The sequence below is a fragment of the Malania oleifera genome, chromosome 8, assembly GCF_029873635.1.
Source record: "Malania oleifera isolate guangnan ecotype guangnan chromosome 8, ASM2987363v1, whole genome shotgun sequence".
Classification (NCBI taxonomy): Eukaryota; Viridiplantae; Streptophyta; class Magnoliopsida; order Santalales; family Ximeniaceae; genus Malania; species Malania oleifera.
In genome coordinates this window covers 31935897-31957286 of record NC_080424.1, presented here as the reverse complement: position 1 = coordinate 31957286, position 21390 = coordinate 31935897, and the positions used below count along the sequence as shown (strand labels likewise).

The window sequence follows — 21390 nt, the reverse complement described above, 5'->3', positions numbered from 1 at the left end:
GTTCATAATGTTGAACAACTAAGAAATATGTACAAAAAATAAAAGTTGTCGAAATATCAACCTTAAGGTGGCGGAGTGGTATAATTTTCAAAGATAGACTGCGAAATAAGTATATAAGCAATAATTTAGGCATAACACTGATCGAATATAAGATAACGAAGAGACGACTTAAATAGTTTGGGCATTTGAAATGTAAACATGATTGAACATCCGTGAGAAAAAGGAAATTATTTCTAATATGAAATGAGATAGGAGTAGATCTAAAATAACTTGTAATGAGATAGCGAGGAAAAATGTAACAGTCCTTAATTTAATAGAAGAAAATATTCTCAATGGGGGTGAATTAAAAAGAAAAAAAATTATGTAATTAATCTTGCATGAGATTTAAGGCTTGTTATTGTTGTGGTTATGTTCATCACATAAACGTAATTTATCACATCGCAGTTAACCAGATAGTAAACGTGGAGCGTCGCGTTTTACCCATCAATAGTATTATAGTAATCACGACCATTTTGCAATAGACTTTTACATTGTTGGGGTTTAGGTTGGACCGTTGGAGGGGCCGCCGATTCGTCCTAGGCACTTAGGAAGGTTTGGCTCCAAAATTTGGAGGCCGTACGCCTTACAGCTTCTGCTTGCGGAACTCGATATACCTTGAGCGCGTTAACAGAGTTCGAGTGAGGATGAGTGGTCCAAGCAACCACGAAGAGGATCATGGGGAGATTTATCTGGAAGACGAAGACATCATTCAAGAAATCACTGTTGACGATGAAGGTCATTGTCATCACCTCTCTCTCTCTCTCTCTCTCTCTCTCTCTCTCTCTCTCATCGTTGTGGGTGCAGATCTTCCGGACGCGGACGATGAAGAGGGAGCTGATGATGCTGAAGATTTTGGTGCGACATTTAAAAATATTAACGTTTTAATTTGTAAGTGGTCACTACGTCGTTGCAGAATTCAGTATCGATTTTGACTAATGGCGTATATGTTTCGGTGGTCTCCAGGAGAAGCTGACGATTCCATGCACATATTCACCGGTCATACTGGTACGCTTTGAGCTTGATTCTTCATGCTCGTTAGTCCAATGTTCGCTCGCTGACGAAAAGTCGTTTAATTGAGTTGATTTGTGGTGACTCCGATTTCTTTTCTCTGTACAAAGTCATTCATACACCAAGCTGAGGAGTCCCAAGTTTGATAATTGCTCAATGTTGCGCTTGGGAACATGGATTTGAGGCTGTGAATTTGAAATTGTGTGAATTTAGATAAACTCAATGCAGCTTCATACTAAAATTTGTTAAAATTCACACGTCCAAATTTGTATTCCCAAATGCCACACAATTGAACTTTAATCTACTTAAGCTATTTGCAAGATGATGTGGTTGGGAACAACGTGATTGGAAGTTAAATCAAAGTTTGGGCGTATCTCTATAGTTATTGATTGTGTTGTTACTTATTACCTTTGGTAATTTAATACTCTTCAGTGAAAGATTTCCCAGATGTAAAGACTTCAAATTATTTTTATATCCATTATTCCTTGAGACTAGGAGATGAAGTGGATGTGGAGGTGCAGCTGAAATTTTCTGTTTTGCAGGGCATGAGGACTCATCTAGGAGTGGATAGTTCTTCTTGATAGACTTATTTTCACAGATAACGATATTAAAGAATATAAATCCTCCAATTTCAAACCAAGGACATGAGCACAAAAGTTTAAAATATATTACAAACACGAATACCTTGCCGTGGAGAATTCATTGCTATCTTCTCTTTGTTAGAGAGAGAGAGATTAAAGCTGCCCTTTCTCATCACTCTAATTGTGGCTTGATGGGCATGTACATCTTAAGGGGAGGGTAGGAACCTCTCCTTGGAGAGAGAGAGAAAGTAAAGCTACCCTTCTTGATCAATCAAATTGTAGTTTGATGGGCATGTACATCTTAAGGGGAGGGTAAGAACCTCTCCTTGGAGAGAGAGAGAGAGAGAGAGTAAAGCTACCCTTCTTCATCACTCAAATTGTAGCTTGATGGGCATTTACGTGTTAAGGTGAGGGTCGGAACCACTCCTTCTATTTATGTAACATATACAAACCTTACCCATCATGCACTGGGTACCCATAGGTCCCACACTAATAGAAAGCCCATGTTTACCCTGCAATTATCCTAATACAAAAAATGGCGATCAATAACAATAATGGCGATGAAAATTGACTATTCTAGTCAATTTAAGAATGAAAATTTTCTAACATTCTTCCATTCGGATAACATAAATTAAGGTTTTAAGAAATATTTTTTGGATTAAGATGCACATATGATCACAACATAGAATGACAAATGTGAATAAACAAATACAAATACAATAGGTCCACAATAAAATCATAAGTACCCAGTGATGCACATGGTCATATTTGAAGGAATATTGATAATTTGATATCATACATGTCAAAATACATATAACATTGTGACAATCACATACAATGTGGGAGTGTGCGATGAAAATTTCTAGGCAAAGTGCAATCAACATGCAAATTTCCTAAAAATGGTTCAAGCATCGCCTAAGGTGCTAATGCATCGAAGAAGTTTAAACAAGATGCCTTAAAGCACAATAAAATAATTATTATTAAGTGTGTTTATATATTAATTAGTGAGAGTTAGTAAGGGTATTATTGTCATTAGAATGTATTTAATTTGTATTATAAATAGAGTGAGAGACCTATCTTCAAGTTAGGTCATTCATTTTAATCAAAATCTCAACATGGTATCAGAGCGTGATCCAACCTAAACCCTATTCTGCTTAGCCGTCACCGGAAAAGCCATTCCTACCCTTCTTAGATCCACCTCCTCTCTTCATTATTTCACTAAACCAACCATATACTCAAACTTAGAACCCTCCAAAGCCTAACCCCACAAAAACCCATTTTCGGAAAAGCTCCCACGCGCTGCCATGTGCTGGCCAATTGCCGGTAGTGCCAACCCCATGCACCGGCGCGTGAGTGAGTTTCCAGCAAACTTTTTTTTTTTCTCTGCCATGTTCTGATTCCTTCTCTAGACAATATTATCAAGCTGCTGGGCCTGTTTTTTGCTAAAAAATCCAACCTTTTTGGACCATGCACTCGCGGTACTCCGTTAATCTCTATGCAGGGTTTGGGAAGGCTTCTTTGTGAGTTTCTTGGGGAAGTGGCAGTGTTCATATGTCCATTTGTGAGGCTGTGGTAGTGCTATATCAGTTGGCGAGTCATTCACCTTGTCCATGGTTGTGTCAGTGCTTCACATAGTTTGTGATTGTCCCTATTAGTTTTGATTGTTCTTCTTGTTTGACATTGCTGTGGCTGCTGGTTTGTGAGTGTTGGGATGGAGTCTATGAATTTCAAAAATTTGTTTCCTACATCGTTGTCACAGATAACGCTTCAAAAGTTGGATGGAAAGAACTATGTTCAATGTTCTAAAGGTGTTTGGGTTTATTTAGCAGGATTTGGAAAATCTGACCACTTGCTCCAATTTAATCCTTTTGACGAGAAGAGAAAAGGAGTGTGGGTTCAAGAAGATGCCTTGATTGTTTCCTTTTTAAGGAATTCGATGGAGCCATAGATTGCACAGATGTGTATGCATCTAGATATGTGCAAGGGGATTTGGTATTATGTCAAGATTCTATACTCTAGTAACATTACACATATGCATGATTTATCTTAGGAGTACTTTCAGTTACAACAAGGAGATAGGAGTATTGCAGATTATTTTGGAGAGATGAAGCATATTCATAAGGAGCTTAATGTCGTGCAACCTATAATTGCCGACGTTTGTGAGATGTAGAAGTAGAGGGAATAGATGACAATCTTTTGTGTTTTAGCGGGCTTGAGATTTGAGTTTGAGGCAGTCCAGTCCCAAATACTTAGTAGTGTTGAGCTGCCACCATTTGCCGATGTTTATTCTCATGTACTTCGTACTTCCTTTAGCACACATTATCCTGCTCTTGCATTTAGCTCTAAGAGGACAACCTTTGCTACATAGGGTGATTCTAGTTCTTTACCAAACAACCACAAGAATTATCAAGGTAGTTCGAGTGGTTGTGCTGGTAAAGACGGACAAGGTAGAGGTACTCCTCACGAGTTCACTCATTCTAGATGGAGTAATCATACTATAAAGCAATGTTGGGATCTCCATGGTAGACCTTCACGTGTTGCCAATGTAGCCACCACCGACTTCATACCTTTGGGGGCAGCCAATGCAGCCACCATCGATTCCTTACCTTTGGGCCTCAGTGGGGGGCAATGCAGTGTATCCATGTTAGAGGAAGAGTGTTCCAAGTTCCAGCAGTACCAAGCGTCACAACAAAGTTCTCTTCCCATTGCATCTCTTGCCTAAACGGGTAATCCCACAGTATGCCCTGTCATCTAGTACTTCTCGCCCTAGTCCTTGGGTCATAGACTTTGCTGGCATTGATTATATCGTAGGTATACCTAGCTTCTTCTCCATTCTTCAATATCCTGCAAATTTACCTTGTGTTAGTCTTGTTGATGGATCCACCACTGCATTCAAGGGAATTGGGACTGTAAATCCCACTTCTTCTATTTCTTTTCCTTCGGTATTGTATATTCCCAAATTTCCTTTCAATCTTATGTCCGTTAGCAAGATTACTAAATCCATGCATTGTTTAGTGACATTCTTCTCTGATGTTGTGGTTAGTTAGGATTTGAAGATGAGGAAGACAATTGGCGGAGGGTGTGAAGCTAGTGGACTCTATCACTTTGAGCCGCTATCTCCTTCTACTGCCTGCACTGCTGCTGCCACATGTTTCCAAATTCATTGTCGTGTTGGTCATTCTTCACTGGAAAAGTTAAGATGTCTTGTTCCTAGTTTAAGTTTTGTGTCTAGTCTTGATTTTGAGTCTTGTTAGTTGGGAAAGCACCATCGTGTCCTTTTCGCTTTCGAGTCAATAAATGGGCTGCAAGCCCGTTTATGTTAGTTCATTATGATGTTTGGGGTCCTAGTAGAGTTGTGTCAAGTTGGGTTTTCAGAACTTAGTAATCTTTGTGCATGATTATTTAAGAATGAATTGGTTATATTTAATAAAAGATTTTTTGGAGTTATTTCATGTATTTTGTGCCTTTTGTCATGAAATAAAGACTCAGTTTGGTTTGCCAATTTGAATACTTCGAAGTGATAATGCTAAAGAGTATTTCAGTGCACAATTTACTACTTATATGACTCAGTTTGGTATTGTCCATCAATCATCCTGTGCCCACACTCCTTAACAAAATGTGGTTGCAAAGAGGAAAAACAAACATATTCTTGAAACCACTCGCACCTTACTGTATCAAATGCATGTACCTAAAGTATTTTGGAGTGATGCTATACTTGGTGCCTGTTATTTGATCATCAGGATGCCATCTTCTGTTCTTAGTGGTAAAATTTCCTACTCCATTGTCTTTCCTAGTTCACCTTTGTTCTCTCTCCCTCCTCGTATATTTGCGTGTGTGTCCTTTGTTCATCAACTAACCCTTGAGGTGGATAAGTTGGGTCCTCATGCTATAAAATGTGTCCTTCTGGGCTACTCATATACTCAAAAGGGATATCATTGTTGTAGTCCTGTGCTGCATTGCTTCTTTGTTTCTACCGATGTTACTTTTTTTGAGTCTACACCTTCCTACACCCAGTCCCTAAGTTGTTTAAGCTTAATGAGTCTCTTCCTTTGCCTAATCTTCTAGATTCTACTTTGCTGTCCTTGCCCAACCAACCATCTAAATTTCCATGTAGTTCGAGTCCTTCTCATAATCTCGATCATCGTAATTTGTTGGTGTATTCACGATGGCGGCTCCAAGGAAGAGAGTCCCCTCAGCATCTACTACCGCGCCTTTGGTTTCCTTGTCTGATGATCATATTTCCCATGATGTTGATCCTCCCATTGTTGTTCAGAAAGGTAAACACACATGTACTCAACATACCATTTCCAACTATGTTTGTTATAACTTCTTATCACCCTCCTATTATTGTTTTGTTATTGCTCTTTCATCTACTACCCTTCCTAAATCTGCTTCAAAATCCTTAGCTCACTTTGGGTGGAGGAATGCTATAGTTGAAGAGATGAATGCTTTACATGACAATGGCACTTGGGACTTGGTACCTCTTCCTCTTGACAAGTGTGTGGTTGTTGTCGCTAGGTTTACATTGTGAAAGTCAACTCTGATGGTTTTGTGGCTCATCTAAAGGCCTGTCTTGTTGCTTAGGGATATACTTAGGTGTATGGTATGGATTATTTGAATACTTTTTATCCGGTTGCAAAATTTACTTCAGTTTGTCTGTTCATCTCCTTGGTTACTACTTGTCACCGCCTCTGCATCAGTTAGATGTGAAGAATGTCTTCTTGCATGGTGACCTTGAGGAGGAGGTTTATATGGAGCAACCACCTGGGTTTGTTACTCAGGCGGAGTTAGGCTTAGTGTGTCAACTCAAGAAGGCTCTATATGGTTTAAAACAATCTCCGAGAGCATGGTTTGGTCGTTTTAGTGTTGTAGTACTTAAGTTTGGTCTTTGACGGTGTTTAGTGGATCATTTCATGTTTTATCGTCTTGCTTCATTGGGTAGGATCCTTCTTGTTGTTTATGTGGATGATATTGTTATTACTGGTGATGATGACAAAGGTATTCACTTAAACTTTTTCTACAGACTAAGTTTCAAACCAAAGATTTGGGACTGTTGAAATACTTCTTGGGTATAGAAGTACCTAGATCTCGTAGGAGAATTGTTTTGTCACAAAGGAAGTATGTTCTTGATCTATTAACTGGATTATTGGGATCTAAATTGGTTGATACACCTATGGATCTTAACAAGTTAGTGCTGGATATGGTTGATTTGCTACATAATCCTAGACAATGCTGGAGACTTGTGGGAAAGTTGAATTATCTCACAGTCACTCGGCCAGATATATCTTTTGCAACAAGTGTTGTGAGTCAACTTCTAGATTCTTTAAGGACAAGTCATTGGGACGCAGTAATTTGCATCTTGAGATATCTCAAAGGTGCACCCGGGGGAGGTCTTTAATATCATGATCAGGGTCCCTTATATCCATGGATATATAAATTCAGATTGGGCTAGGTCGCCTTCTGACTAGAGATCCACAATCGGGTACTGTATCTTGGTTGATGGTAATTTAATTTCTTGGAAGAGTAAGAAACAAACTGTGGTGGCTAGGTCAAGTGCTGAATCAGAATATAGAGCATGTTGGAAGAATTGGGTATTTTGCATTCTCAACCTATGAAGTTGATTGTGACAATCAAGCTGCTCTTCATATTGCCTCCAATCCGGTCTTTCATAAGCAAACGAAGCACATTGAAGTTGATTGCCACTTTGTTTAGGAGAAACTTGTGTAGAAGCTCATTACTGCCGCTTTTGTGAAGTGCAACTTGCTGATTTGTTTACCAAAGCGTTGTGGGGTGCTCATGTTAAATTTATTTCTAACAAGCTAGGAGCATATGACATTTATGCTCCAACTTGAGGGGGAGTGTTGGTTATTTATGTCTTTTAGTATTATTATTATTAAGTGTGTTAGTATGTTAATTTGTGAGAGTTAGTAAGGGTATTATTGTCATTAGAATGTATTTAATTTGTATAAATAGAGGGAGAAACTATCTTCAAGTTATGTCATTCATTTTAATCAAAATCTCAACAATTGCCATAAACAAGAACGTGAATGCACACATGATCAAACAAATAGAATAATATAATCAATGCATAATATTCTTGAGAATAATATAATCATCAACCTCAATGTTGTTGTGATGATAACAGCATAAGTTGTTGCTAACTCAAACCATAAAAAATACTTAACCCCATATGAATTACTTTTTCGTCAAAAAGCTCTAGGGTCTACAATTACTCAACTATATGATTTTTGGTAATGTGCTCAATCCAAATCAGTTTCTCAAATTCTCTCTTTGATGACAAGTATTTTATGCAAATATCTTCAAATGTGAAGAACTCTTGTTGCTAATGAAAAAAAAAAAAAAAACCATAATATATCATCATTGACCACAAAATATAACCCTTAATATGAAATTTTGCAACCACAAAGCATCAATTTGACACTTTCTTACAAAGCAATTCTTTTTGCCATTATAAACACTTGTATGGAAATCAACTTCCTATCATGGCATAATTAGCATTAGAATGGCCAACCAACATAAGGTGGTTAGATTGCCTCTAGGGCAGGATAAAATCTTTTGTCGCTTTTCAATAGCTCACCGTTGGATCACTCAACTATTTTTCTAGTACAATATTTGCATAAGTCATTTTAAAACATTTGCATACTTGCATGTGCATAAAGCTACCAACACTCGATTCATACGGGGGCTGTTTGTGTAGTCTATTCATTATCATTGAGGACATTGGGCTTTGTAGCGTTTCTCACTTTTTAACATAGGTGCATTACAATGGGGATCATGATAGCTCACCCTAGAACCTATTAAGTACTTCTTCAATTTTAGATTCTTTGAGACCAGTCAAGAACTTCCTAGGATGTATTATGCATGGTCTGAAATTTTGGTATCTTGCCAAAATTTTCTATTCTAGGAGGGTTCAAAACAAGATTACGTTTCAATTTCTTATTTTTCAAAAAATTTGCCAGAATTTAGAAATTTTAAAATAAATCTGAAAAGGTGCAATTTTTTAAAAAATTTTGTTTCTAAATTATTAACAATCTTCTAGCATAGTATTTTCCAAAATTTTATTCATTATTTAATATAAGTTTTCAGTGTTTCCTTGAATTGAAATAAAAATTTCTATTGAAATTGAAATTTCCATTCAAATTCCATAAATTAAGATCCTCAAATTCCATTGAAGCCAAAATTGATGTCATGATGGATTCGTATGCCCAAAACAAAAGAAGCATTGCTGAAATCCTTCATATTAATTTGCCTTCTTTTTTAAAGGAGTTCTTATCCTCCTTCCATTGTAATTATTTTTTCTCATTAATAAATTTGTTTTGTTATTTAAAAAAAAAATCCTTCGGATCAATTTGATATAATCCCGTTAACTCTATTTCAATCACAAGTGTCATATCTTTAGTGGCAAACACTATGTCATCAACATATGGTACAAGAAATATGAATCTACACCCACTCATCTTGAGCCATATGTAAGAGTTAGCACCTTTTTTTCCCCGTAAACTGAATGGAAGTATCAATCTCATCGAACTGAGCTTACTTTAATCCATAAATGGACCTTCTGATTTGGCACATAAGATGCCTTTTAACTGACCAGCAGATGCATGAGTCATGACATGCACATGCTCTACTGAAAAGTAGTCTTGATATCCATCTAATGAAGCTCCAAATCAACATAGTACATAGAATTATTGCATTATTATTGTCAACAAATATGAGAAGAAACACCAAAAGATACTAGAGCTAGAGGGATATATTTCTCATCACACTACTTCTTAAATTTTCGATAGTCTCCTTGTCAATTACAAGCCAAATGATTGAAGTTTTATTTTCCCTTAAAGCCCTATACTGCAGGCCCCATATGAATGATATCACTTTGCTGAAATTCCTTTAAACCAATTGTTAAAGATGAAAATATTTTTAATATGTGTTAAATAGAACTTAAAATATATTAATATTAGCTAAAATTTTGATATTGTATTGTATGACAGAATTAATATATATGAATTTATACAGGATATTTAGTTTTTCGGCGGTTTTGGGTTGGAAATCGAAGTTGAATAAAAAAAAAATTGCTTTGAAGCCAAGTATGATGCATATTAGGTTAAGAATTTGTTTAGGTTCGTCCTCGTAGAAATGTTAGTATGATCTGTAAAAAGAAGATGGGAGACTACCAAATTTTCATTGTTCTTTCCGATGTAGATGCTAAGCTCCTTGAGCAGGCCACCTTCATTGGCATTGATTATCAAATGGCTCAAAGCATCAATAACCAAGATAAGTAAAAGTGGAGGAGAGGGGGTCTCCTTGTCTCAAACTGTGAGAAGTTCTGAAGAACTCCGTAGGGCAGCCATTAATGAGCACAGAGAATGAGGGTGTTGAAATACATTGACTGATTCACCGGACCAAATTTCCCTAAAATCAATCCTCCTACGGATATAAAACAGACAATTCCAGTTCACATGGTCAAAAGCCTTTTCCATATCTAGTAACAAATCAGTCCTCTTTTTCCTCCATTTAAGTAGTTGTTACAACCTCATTCGCAATAAGGGCAGGATCCATGACCTGTCTGTTTGCAACAAAAGCATGCTGATTTTTCCCAATGATTTCTGAAATTGCCAATTTGAGCATGGCTGCAAGAACTTCAGAGAGAAGTTTATACAAGCTACTAACAAGGCTGATGGGACAAAAATCTTCAATGTTTAAAGCCCCAACTTTATTAGGGATCAAGGAGACTAAGGTTAAATTAATGCTAGACACAAATTCCTGAGCAGTGGAAGTCATTGAAGACTCCAATTATGTCTTGCCTGAGAATGTTCCAGTTCCTTTAGAAGAGTGCCATGTTATCCTTTGCCCCCATTGCAGCTCTTGAGAGCTATTACAATTTCCTTTTCCTCAAAAGGCCTCTCGAGCCACCGAGCAGTGGAGAAGTTGAGCCTTTCGAATGCGATACCACTTACAGTTGATCTCCAAGATTCCCGCTTAGTATACAGATTTCTTTGCAAATTTCCATTTTAATATCTCCTTCCTCCACAAGGATCTCTCCCTTCACTTGAAACTTTTGTTAACAAATTGTGTCTAGAATGCACATTGGCAGCTCAGTGGAAAAAGCTGGTGTTCTTGTCCCCTGCCTTCGTCCAAAGGGCTCTAGATTTTTGTCTCCATGCTATTTCCTCTGAAGTGATGCCTTTGGCTAGGGACTTTAGAGAGCAACTTTTTTGAATATATTCTCCACATTTATGGCCTCTCTAAGTTCCTAGTCATCTAGCTCCTTAATGTCTTTCAGGATCTCATTCTTCCTTAATTGCCAAAGATATTTTTGTTCCACCACTTTAGTTTCTCTTTCGGTATTTTTAGCTTTGAGGCGACCACAAAGCTGGTCTTCCTTTCGAACCTGCATGTCATATCACCAATTCTTAATCAAATCACCAAAACCTTCATGATTAAGCCACATGTCCTCAAAATGGAAGGGGGTTGGTCTCAACCTAACTCTCCCTTGTCAAGTAAGATGGGAAGGTGATTTGAAATGAGCTGCGGGAGTAAGGATTGTGTAGCCTTCGGAATATGTTCCTCCAAATCAAAGGAAATAAGAAGTTTGTCAATCCTTGAGTGTGTGGTAGACTCTTGAGTTTGATCATGTGAAAGAGCCACCGTTAAGGGGAAGGTCAATGAAGGCATAATCATTCATGAATGTCATGAAACGCCTGCATAATGGAAGAATCAAAAGATCTCCCACTCCTTTCATGAGGATACAAGACTAGGTTAAAGCCTCCCCCAATCAAGGTATTAAATTTCGATTTCAGCTAAAATTTTGAAGTTCCAAAAGTAGGAAATTTCAACGTAAATTTTGATTTTGATTTGAAATACTACAGAAATTAGTAGTAAAGCATAGAATTATTTATGAAACTTTAGAATTGGTTAATAGACGTAGTAATATAAGTTTTAGGACTAATATATTATAAATTAAATACATCTATGTTGCGTATGAGGTGCAATAGTTGTAATGCAATATTAAGCATATTCAATTAATATAAACGAAATTCATAAATCAATTAAATATTATTTATTGTACAAATAAAGATAATTTAGTCATGAATGATTAAATAAAATATTTTTATAAATTTAAATTTTCATTTAATTTCAAAAGCCCTTGTAATAATCTCTTTTTCAATAAAAAGATAAGATAAGAGAGAAACTTCAATTTGTTTCTAAATCTCATATTTGAATTCCAAGGAAATTTCATTCTATTGTTAAAATTTTGAGATTTCAATAAATTTTGGATGATTCGTTAAAATTTTGATGGAAATTATGTGAGACAAAAATTGACTGCCATATTGATTTCAAGAGATGGAAAGCGGAAATTTTGACAAATTTGTAAAAATTTAAGACCATGCACCCAAATACCCAAGAGGCCTCCCCTTCCATTTATTTCAAAACTCCACGAGCTCATTCCATAAGAGATGCTTGGAAGAGCCTTCACTTGGACCTAGAGCATAGACCCCGGTGAAAATCCATGAAAAAATTGTCACCAAAGTATTGAACAAGCAGGACACCGAGAAGGAATTGATGGATTGGTCCAACAATTCTACAACCAAATCATTCTACATGATGAGAATACTCCCAGCTATGCCTGTGGCATTTCATGCTATCCATTTGCAGCTATTTAACCCCCATAAGCTATTCACCAACCAGCAGCTAAGAGATTCAACCTTGGTTTCGTGAAAACAGATAACATCCCCTTTCCAATCATTGTTAAACGACCTTATAACAGCCCTTTTGGTTTTATCATTTAGCCCCCTAACATTCCAAGTGATTATTTCTCTCAACATAGGTTCACAACAGTCCTGCTGCTTTCAGCCGCTTCCATTTCTGAATTTTTTCTGATTTGTCATAGTTTGTAAACATTCCAGCCTTTTTAGTTCCCTGCTAGTGCCTTTCTTACAGCTGCTGCCTTGTTGCTTTTTCTCAAAGATTTTCCCTTCATCCCTTCTCTTTTTCTCAACTTCCTCGATAAAAACAAAGCCCTTTCCCCAAAGCTTTCGAAGGAAACCTCAATTCCCTTACTTACCAGGTTCATTTTACGTAGTACCCAGTCCGAAACCTGTATCTTGAAGCTAGGGCTATCGAAATCCAGTCTATTGAGATCACTTAAGGATAAGAGGGGGACAATAATCCTCTGCATTCAAAGTTTCTGGCTCATCAACAGGGATAATCACCACTCACCAGATTATCCTCTAAAATACCAAGCTTTGAAGGTTTCTCCCTTGGGCATTTGTCAGACAAGGCAGATAACGCTAGTTGAGGTTGAACTTGTTGAGGGATAGGGGGACCAAAGTGAAACTGAGAAGCTACGATACATGTTGGGCCAATGCATGAAGAGAAAGGGGAGAAGGCTTTGGGCTTAATAGGGAGTTGAGGAGAGGATGCCTAGTTGGTTGGTAGCTCAAAATTGAAAGAAAGAGGCTAGGAGTCAAAGGGCCTACTGATAGACATGACTCAATGTCTCTAAAATAGGGAAACAAAGTAGGTTGAGGAAGGTTAGGCTCAGGGAATTCAATTTTTTTTTTTTTTTTTTGAGTGCCTATTGACCAAACCACCATCTTGAACAATGTTCATGAAGGAGTGTGTCCTTGTCATCTCCAATGCCTGCAACTTCTTGATGAAGATACTCAAGCAACCACCACATCAAGGACAATCACAAGAAGCCAACAGTGAAGGTGCAAAAGGGATGACCTGAGTTTCCTACTAGAAGGGTAGAGAGGCTCGATTGAAGACTTGATCTTCCCCGACCATGTCTTGGAGCAAGGAGGGGAAGTAGGGATAACTCTTTAACCCAGCTTTGAAGTAGCACATCGATTATTTTGAGCCACCCATTCGAGTCAAAACCCTCTAGGAAGGCTACGATCCTCCATCTATCATTGTTGGTCTTAGTTAGGCAAGAAACTTATTGAACCTATTCTCACAGAGTTGGAGCAATAGTGTCTTCTCCTTTGATCTAGTGTAACTCTTTCAAGAAGGAGGAGGGCACCTCTTATTGCAACAACTCCAAAAATCTTTGAGCGTCAAGAATAGCCATTGCATTTCCCCTTTCTCTAGAAAGATGAAAATTCTTATACCCTTCCTATTCTCAATAAGATGGAGAAGATCAATGCTCTCCCCTTGCAAGGTCAAAAGGCTTTCGCTCGATGAAGATTGTGATTCTCTCGCCTGTTCATATGGCTAAGGGAGAGCAACCTTTAATAAATACCTATCTTATTGAACACATGATGATTCCAACACATTTGGTGAAACTATGACTTCTCGAGATGTATCCTTTTGGGACAAGGTAATAAATAATGAAATGAATTTCATATATCAAATAATAATTGGTTTTGATGGATTTGCCTCCATGATCAAATTAATAGCTAAGGGTATAAGCTAAAGGTGGTTATTGACTATTTTGAAACTAACATCAATCTATAATTTATATGTATATTGAATGGATGTTAAGACACCATTTATAAATGGTGGCCTAGATCGAACTGTATATGGAGCAACTAGAGGAAGTTGGTTTACTAGAAATGAAAAGGAAGTCTGCAAATTACTTAAGTTTTCATAGGGTTTTAAAGAAAGCAACTAAGTAGTGGCATGAAATGTCGAATTCTATGATTTTATCTTCTAATTTTAGATACAATAATGCCAATGAATGTATTTTATTGTAAGTTTGCATATGAATGCATAATTATATGCCTTTATGTAGATTACATACTATTTATTGCAAGTGACATGTAAGATGTGATTGAAATTAAGAAGTATGTATCTCCACAATTTGAAATGAGGAAACTAAATGAAGTAGATATCTTAGGTGTCAATGTAAGTGAGGATATGTGTTTTTTCGGTCTCATTGCATTGAAAAAGTTCTTGCTAAATTCAAGCACTAAGGAATTAAAAAGGCTAATACACCATATGATGTTTCTTTTAAATTAATTGACACTATGTTTGGGAGTATGGATTTCGGGTCCTCGATTTGGATTTGGAAAAAATTCAATACAATTTTGTATTACATTTTGTCCAACTTCACACATCCAAATCCAAGGTGAAAATCCTGGAAATTCTTAGTTAGTCGAAGTGAGTATGCTAGTGTGCTGGAAACTTAATGCATACTATGCATTACATGATGCCAGACATTGCTTTTGCAGTTTGTGAATTTTCTAGATACACAACAATTGTAACAAGTCATTGGAAATGTATTGAAAGGGTCCTCAAATATCTCAAAAGAATTGTAATTAACGAATATTTATAACAATCTTCTTCTAGCACAAGAACATTACATGATGCTAGTTGGATAGTTTTTAAGTACAAGAAGTCTGCATCTACACTAGGTGAAGGGGTAGTTTCTTGGGCTTCTAGTAGACATACTTTCATTGCATATTCCAATATAAAATTTTAATTCATAACATTAATTGTTGTAGGCAAAGTGATAGAATGGTTAAGAGATTTATTATTGGATAAAAAATTGTGGCCACAATTAGTTCTTTTTATTTCTTCGCATTGTCATGGTAAAACAACTATGTCTAGAGCATTTAGTAAAGTGTACAATGGCAAATATAGGCACTTTAGCTCGATAAATGAGTAAATGTATATCTTAGTTAATGCTAGAACTTGGTGGATCCATTCACTAAAGGTCTCCTAGCATTAGGTTTAAGTAATAACCTAGCAGATCGATTCACTAAAGATCTCTTAAGAGATATGGTGAAAATCTTGTCAATTTGGAATTGGTTCAAAAATTTTCTTCCCAAGTCACCAGTAAGAACCGAACTTTTTTCCTAGTGTTATTACTAGGTAAAGAGGTTTAATGATAACAAGAAGCTACTGATAGGTGATCATTTGCACTGGAATTAATATTTGTTTTCAAAAACTTTCCAAGAATAACCATTGCTAAATATTACGTTAACAATAGGAGTTAAATACTCTTAGGTTGTGTTGGGGACCATGAATTTCGAGCCTTGGATGATTTGGATGGAGATTAGTACAAATACAAACCCAAATCCAAGCTTGAAATCCATGCTCCCAAGCACATGGTTATTGAAGTTCATATTTATGAAGTGATTTCAGTAACAAGCATAGTTAAGAATTTCACCTTCTAGCAAAGGTTTGGAGTTTACTTTTGTTAAAGTTTGTGAAAATAGGAGGTAGTTCAAAGTCATAGCCTTGCTAATACTTGTGGTGAACTTCAAGCTGAAACATGTGAGTCGTGTGTAGCAGTTTGAGTTCTAATACAAAGAAATCATGGTTAAATCTTAGGCTACCATTGATTTCATTAGAATTGTAAAGTATGTGGAATACTAGAGGTTTAAACTGAAAGGTACCTTCTTCTATGCGCAAAGGCTTAGAAGCCAGAGCGGTAAATATTTGACTTAAAATTAGATGTTACAATCTTAGTGGAGGAATTGTTGTATGGATAGACTCTAATATAGGTGGTAATGCTTTTGTAGATGTGAGTAGAGTCGTTGCTCCACATCGTTTTGGAAGCTTTAAAGGTTGTTGTAAGGTGGCACTCACACTGCAAGTTGAAAATGCGGATCCTAGATTATTTCATACATACATACGTTCGCACAAATGTATGTACGTATAATTATTTACATATGAAAATTAAATCAGTTGGCACATGGAACTTCGACATGTGGCATAGGCACACATATAATTAAGATCCTATGCTATAAATTTTAAGTTCGTAATTTTTCTTTAAAAGTGAATAGCATGACTATTAGCACAGACTTACAGAAAATAACTCAGTTACATTTATATCAAACAGTCATGTTGATTTGGAATTATGTGATTAATAACTCTTCAAATTCTATGAATAATGGATCTTAAATGACTAATTTACCATACAACAACAACAACAAAACCAAGCCTTAAGTCCCACTAGGTGGGGTCGGCTATATGAATTCTATTCCGCCAATTTATGCGATCATGAACCATTTCTTTTGATAGATTTAGGGATATTAAATCCTTACTCACTATCTCCTCCCAAGTTATTTTAGGTCTACCCCTACCCCTTCTACTGCCCCCCACAGTAACTAACTCACTATTCCTCATTGGTGCATTATGTGGCCTACGTTGCAAGTGTCCATACCATCTGAGTCGTCCCTCCCTTATCTTATCTTCTATAGGAGTTACACCTAACTTACCATGAATATGTTCATTCCTTAATTCATCTTTCAATGTTATACCACTTATCCATTTAAGCATTCTCATCTCGGCAACTTTTACTTCTTGGATATTATGTTTCTTCGTCGCCCAACATTCTAATCCATATAGCATAGCTGGTCTTATAGCTATCTAATAAATCTTACAAAAAATTTTACCTTAAAGAGCATCCAATAACGCCTCAAAGCCATAATATTTTCTTAATTTGGATTTCTAATTCCCAACGGCCATAACACTATGAAAATGGTGCATAGTTAACCTCCAACTTTCACAGATACAAATTCAAGCTTTTACGAGTGTTGCTGTTGCCGAGAAATTTCTGATTACGAAAATTTATTTTCCTTTCTCTTTGGCTTTCAGGTGAGCTCTACACAATTGCATGCAGCCCAACAGATGCAACTTTAGTAGCAACAGGTGGTGGGGATGACAAAGGATTTCTTTGGAAGATTGGTGTCGGAGATTTTGCTTCTGAGCTTCATGGTGTGTCTGTGCAGTATAATTCTTTTGTTCTGCTTTATTTACAGAATTTTTTTTTTTCAGTAATCATGCAAGTAATTGATGCTTTCATTGCAGCTGATCCAACCTAATATTTCTGTGTAGGACATAAGGATTCTGTGTCTAGTGTCGCTTTTAGTAGTGATGGACAGTTGCTTGCATCTGGAAGCTTTGATGGACTAATTAAAATATGGGATGTAACTTCTGGAAATCTCAAGTGCATGCTTGAAGGTCCTGGAGGGGGTATTGAGGTGAAATATTTAAGTTTTTTCAGGCACTGCTGTCTTATCAATTTTTTTTTGGTTTTTTTTTTAAAGTAATGAAAATTGACTATGAATGGTGTGACTGCTTTAGTGGATCAGGTGGCATCCTAGGGGGCATGTGGTCTTGGCTGGTTCAGAGGATTCCACTGTGTGGATGTGGAATGCTGACACAAGTGGTTATCTCAATATGTTTTCCGGTCATGGTAGTACTGTGACCTGTGGTGATTTTACCCCTGATGGTACTTGACAATTTTATTGGGGAAATTGATCCACCCTGTTTTTGCATTTTCTGAAAACTTCATTAATTTTTTCTTTTGTATCTGCTTAAGGTAAAACAATCTGTACTGGTTCTGATGATGCAACCTTAAGAGTATGGAGTCCCAAAAGTGGCACAAGCGTTCATGTTGTCAGAGGTATTATGCAGTTCCTCTGTGAATTTTTATTTCTGTTCTGCACCTTCATTTTGTATTTCTGGCCTTCAAACTCTGGTCGTCTGGATCATGCTGGTGTAGGTTCATGTTGGGTAGTCTGCAAACTGGGTTACCAGGGCTGAAAATATTGAAGCTTGATCAGGAAGATGGTAAAACATAATAAATGAAATGCGATATTATAATATTGACTTTCAGATTTGTAGAAGCAAGGTAAAATACATGGAATATTTAGTAAATTTAGAAATAATACCGAAAAAATTAACTGTGTTCATTTCTTTTCACTGAAAACAGTGAATTCATGGGTAAGGACTTTCAGGGTCTCTAATCACATCATCATGATTCAACTGGGAGCGAATAGCTGCAGATGCTTCTTCTCTCTGGAGAAAATTCCAAATAAGGCTGCAATTCATATGATATGCAAGCTGGATGGAAAGGGGTAGGGGATTGGAATATTATTATTTTTTTTTTCAGGGGGGGGTGGGGACGAAAGGAGGAGCAGAGGAAGGGCACTCAACATCAGAAGCACATGTGGAGGCACCAGTGCTGCAGTGCCAGAATTGTGGATCACTTAGCATGGGATGAGGCTTTAGGAAGCCAGAACAGAGCACAGGCCACTGCCGCACTGTCTTCTCGAGGGTCAATGATCCCTTGCATCGGTGATTGTGTAATTACGACGATGGCAGCTAAGGAAGGAAAGCAATTAAACTGGGTATCCCTGATCAAGGCAAAAATAAAAGGACTCAATCAGAGTTTCGTCATTCTTCTCAGGGTAACTTCTTAAATGGTTTGTTTAGGTCAGATCATGGGTCGGGGAAAGATCAGCCAAACTTGACCCGGACCATTAGGCCCAATAATGGGAGGTTTTGGGGCTCTAGGCCCTGCGATAATCGGACCCCATATAGTCAAGCTTTAATCAACAGGCCATCGGAAAAAAGCCCACAATATGGTGACTTATAGACAGGGCCCAAGAACAAACAAGCCCTATTCGTCCAGAGCATGATATGTTTGGGTTTGAAAGGGGAAGGGTGTAGGGACCCGAATCCGGAAAATAAATAAAGAAAAGAGAAGGGAAATTAAAAAGGATAAAACAGCGGAGCTAATCGACGAGACGCAGGGACCTGTTGACGAGAAGATACCAAGGGATTTTCAGAGATTCTGAAATCTTAGGCTCGTCGACGAGGTCACTTTCTCGGCCACGAGCAACCTTCTTCAGCTTGTTGACGAGGACTCCGACTCGTTGACGAGGCTGGCCGAGTCAATCTTGTTTATAAATATCATTTAGTTTCTTAATGAGGAAGAAACTCAATTTTCTCTCTCTCTCTCTAGAACTCGAACCAACCCTCTCTCTTTCTAGGATTTCATGTCGTCTGTTGCTGGAGTCAACAATCCGACATCACTATGTGGATTAGGAGGAGAATTTCTACAGTTATAGCGAATCAGATTTTCGTTATGAGGATTTTTGGATTTTTCCCTAAAATCGAGGTAAGGATCTAATTTCGTTTTTGGTTTGGTAGTTATGTAGTAGTTGAGATTATAGTGAAGTATTGTTCTTCGGATTTTAGGTTTCGGGGATCTCGGGTCATTGTTTTGGATCGATTCGTTCGTGTTTCAGTTTTTGGGATTAAGGTAAGGGGATTTGTTTACATTAGTATTTTTAGAAGACTAAACCGCTAGAAAGTTAGTTTATGCCTTTATGCACGTTTTGACTGCTTATTTGCAAAGTTTTACTGGGTATAAATGCTGTTTCTTATGATTTTACGGTTTTTTTGGCAAACTTTCCAAAACTACTTTAATTGTTTTAAAAACTAAAGTAGGAGCTGCTTGATACCCATGTTTGCGGTCCAAATGGTATTTTTTCGAATTATATACTGTTTATATAGGATTTTGACGAAACGAGTGTAACATATGATATGAAGTGGAACATACTGAATTGTTATATTTGTAAATGAACCGTGAGAACTGGAATCCATTTAGTTATCTGAAAATGTGGAAAACAGGTGTCGGTTAATATCTGAGGTTTATATGTAAAAAGGGTTGAACCGAGAGCGTTTGTGCCGATTAACACCACTGTCTGAAAGAAAGAAAAAAATGCATGAAAGATTGCATGATTACGATTATGAAATTACAGGAACTGTACAAGTTTTTATGTTTTCATTGTAAATTATATATATATGATAAATTGGTACCACAACTTGTTACTAAAGGAGTTGAAAGACAGTCCAGGTTATCTGAAGCTTTAAATAGCTTGACGCGCAGTTCCGTTGCTAATTGAGGTACAGTGTAACCACACATGTGAATCAGTGTGGGTATCGACATAGTCGGCTTGCAGGAGTGTATGGGGCCACTGGTGAAATAATGGACCAGGTGGGGGCAGTCGAACTATATATGTGATACTTGACAGTGCCTACACGAATAGGGCCCTGTCAGAGTTTATCAGTGCACAACCCGTGCCATGGGGGTAATTAAGCATATCTTGAAAGTTCCAAAGCTGGTCATTGTCCTGAATTTTCATTACATGATTTAAAAAAAAAACTAAAATGGGTAAAGTCACAAGGTTGAGTACCGTGTGGAGGGAATCATATAGTGTATGGGCCTGTAACCTACCCTAACCTCGAGGACTCTCGCTTGTAATGATGCTAAATTATGTTTATCTCTTATAGTGCAGTATTGTGAATGTGATATTGTGCAACTGTTTTTAAATTGGAATAAACTCATGTAGTCACGTGCTGATGCAATATCTTTCACCTTACTGAGAAGTGTCTCACCTCAATCTTACAACCTTTGTTTCAGGTCCTACAAGACGTCGGTCCTAGTCTTCTAAAGGGACTTTGGCGCGTAGAGTCTTGTTAGTAGACATAAGTTTTGTATCAATACTGGGTTGTTAGCCTGGTTGAATGTAAAGGGATGTAATACAGTTTATGCTTTAAGTATGGATCTTATGTACCGAAGAATACAAATAGAACTCTGGTATATGTCTAATAGAACCCCGTAAGAATGTTTATGTTTTCCGTTGTGCATGAATACAGATATGTATGAGAAACATCCGTTTGTCCCTGTTTAGGGCGGATTGTTTATGTATGTTTATCAGATATAGGTATAACGTATGTGTAGTAGCACTCTGGGTTCATATAAAGGGCCGTGGCGTTACAGTTGGTATCAGAGTCATAGCCAGCCGGAAGTGTGATGTGAATTGCATTGCTTGGTTATGGATATACTCAGAGCTTGGTTATTAGGTTATGTAGTTTAGAATATAACAGAGTATGGGAAGAGGATAAGACCTTGAGTTTTACTTGCTATACTTGGAGACAAATACATTGACAGACTTCTATGTTTTTCCGGATCAATCGAAAGGTTCAGAAAATCATG

At 37.2% G+C, this 21390-nt stretch overlaps 1 protein-coding gene across 1 annotated transcript in view; it reads left to right on the top strand.

The window, feature by feature from the left end:
- Positions 1-512: 512 nt before the first annotated feature.
- The window catches only part of LOC131161367 (uncharacterized), a 71807-nt gene continuing 50929 nt past the window's right edge, over positions 513-21390 (top strand). The window contains exons 1-7 of the mRNA XM_058117088.1: positions 513-774; positions 844-894; positions 1003-1044; positions 17196-17315; positions 17436-17581; positions 17685-17832; positions 17923-18006. Coding sequence (XP_057973071.1) covers positions 684-774; positions 844-894; positions 1003-1044; positions 17196-17315; positions 17436-17581; positions 17685-17832; positions 17923-18006 — 682 coding nt within the window. The 5' untranslated portion in view covers positions 513-683. The remainder of the gene's footprint in view (positions 775-843; positions 895-1002; positions 1045-17195; positions 17316-17435; positions 17582-17684; positions 17833-17922; positions 18007-21390) is intronic.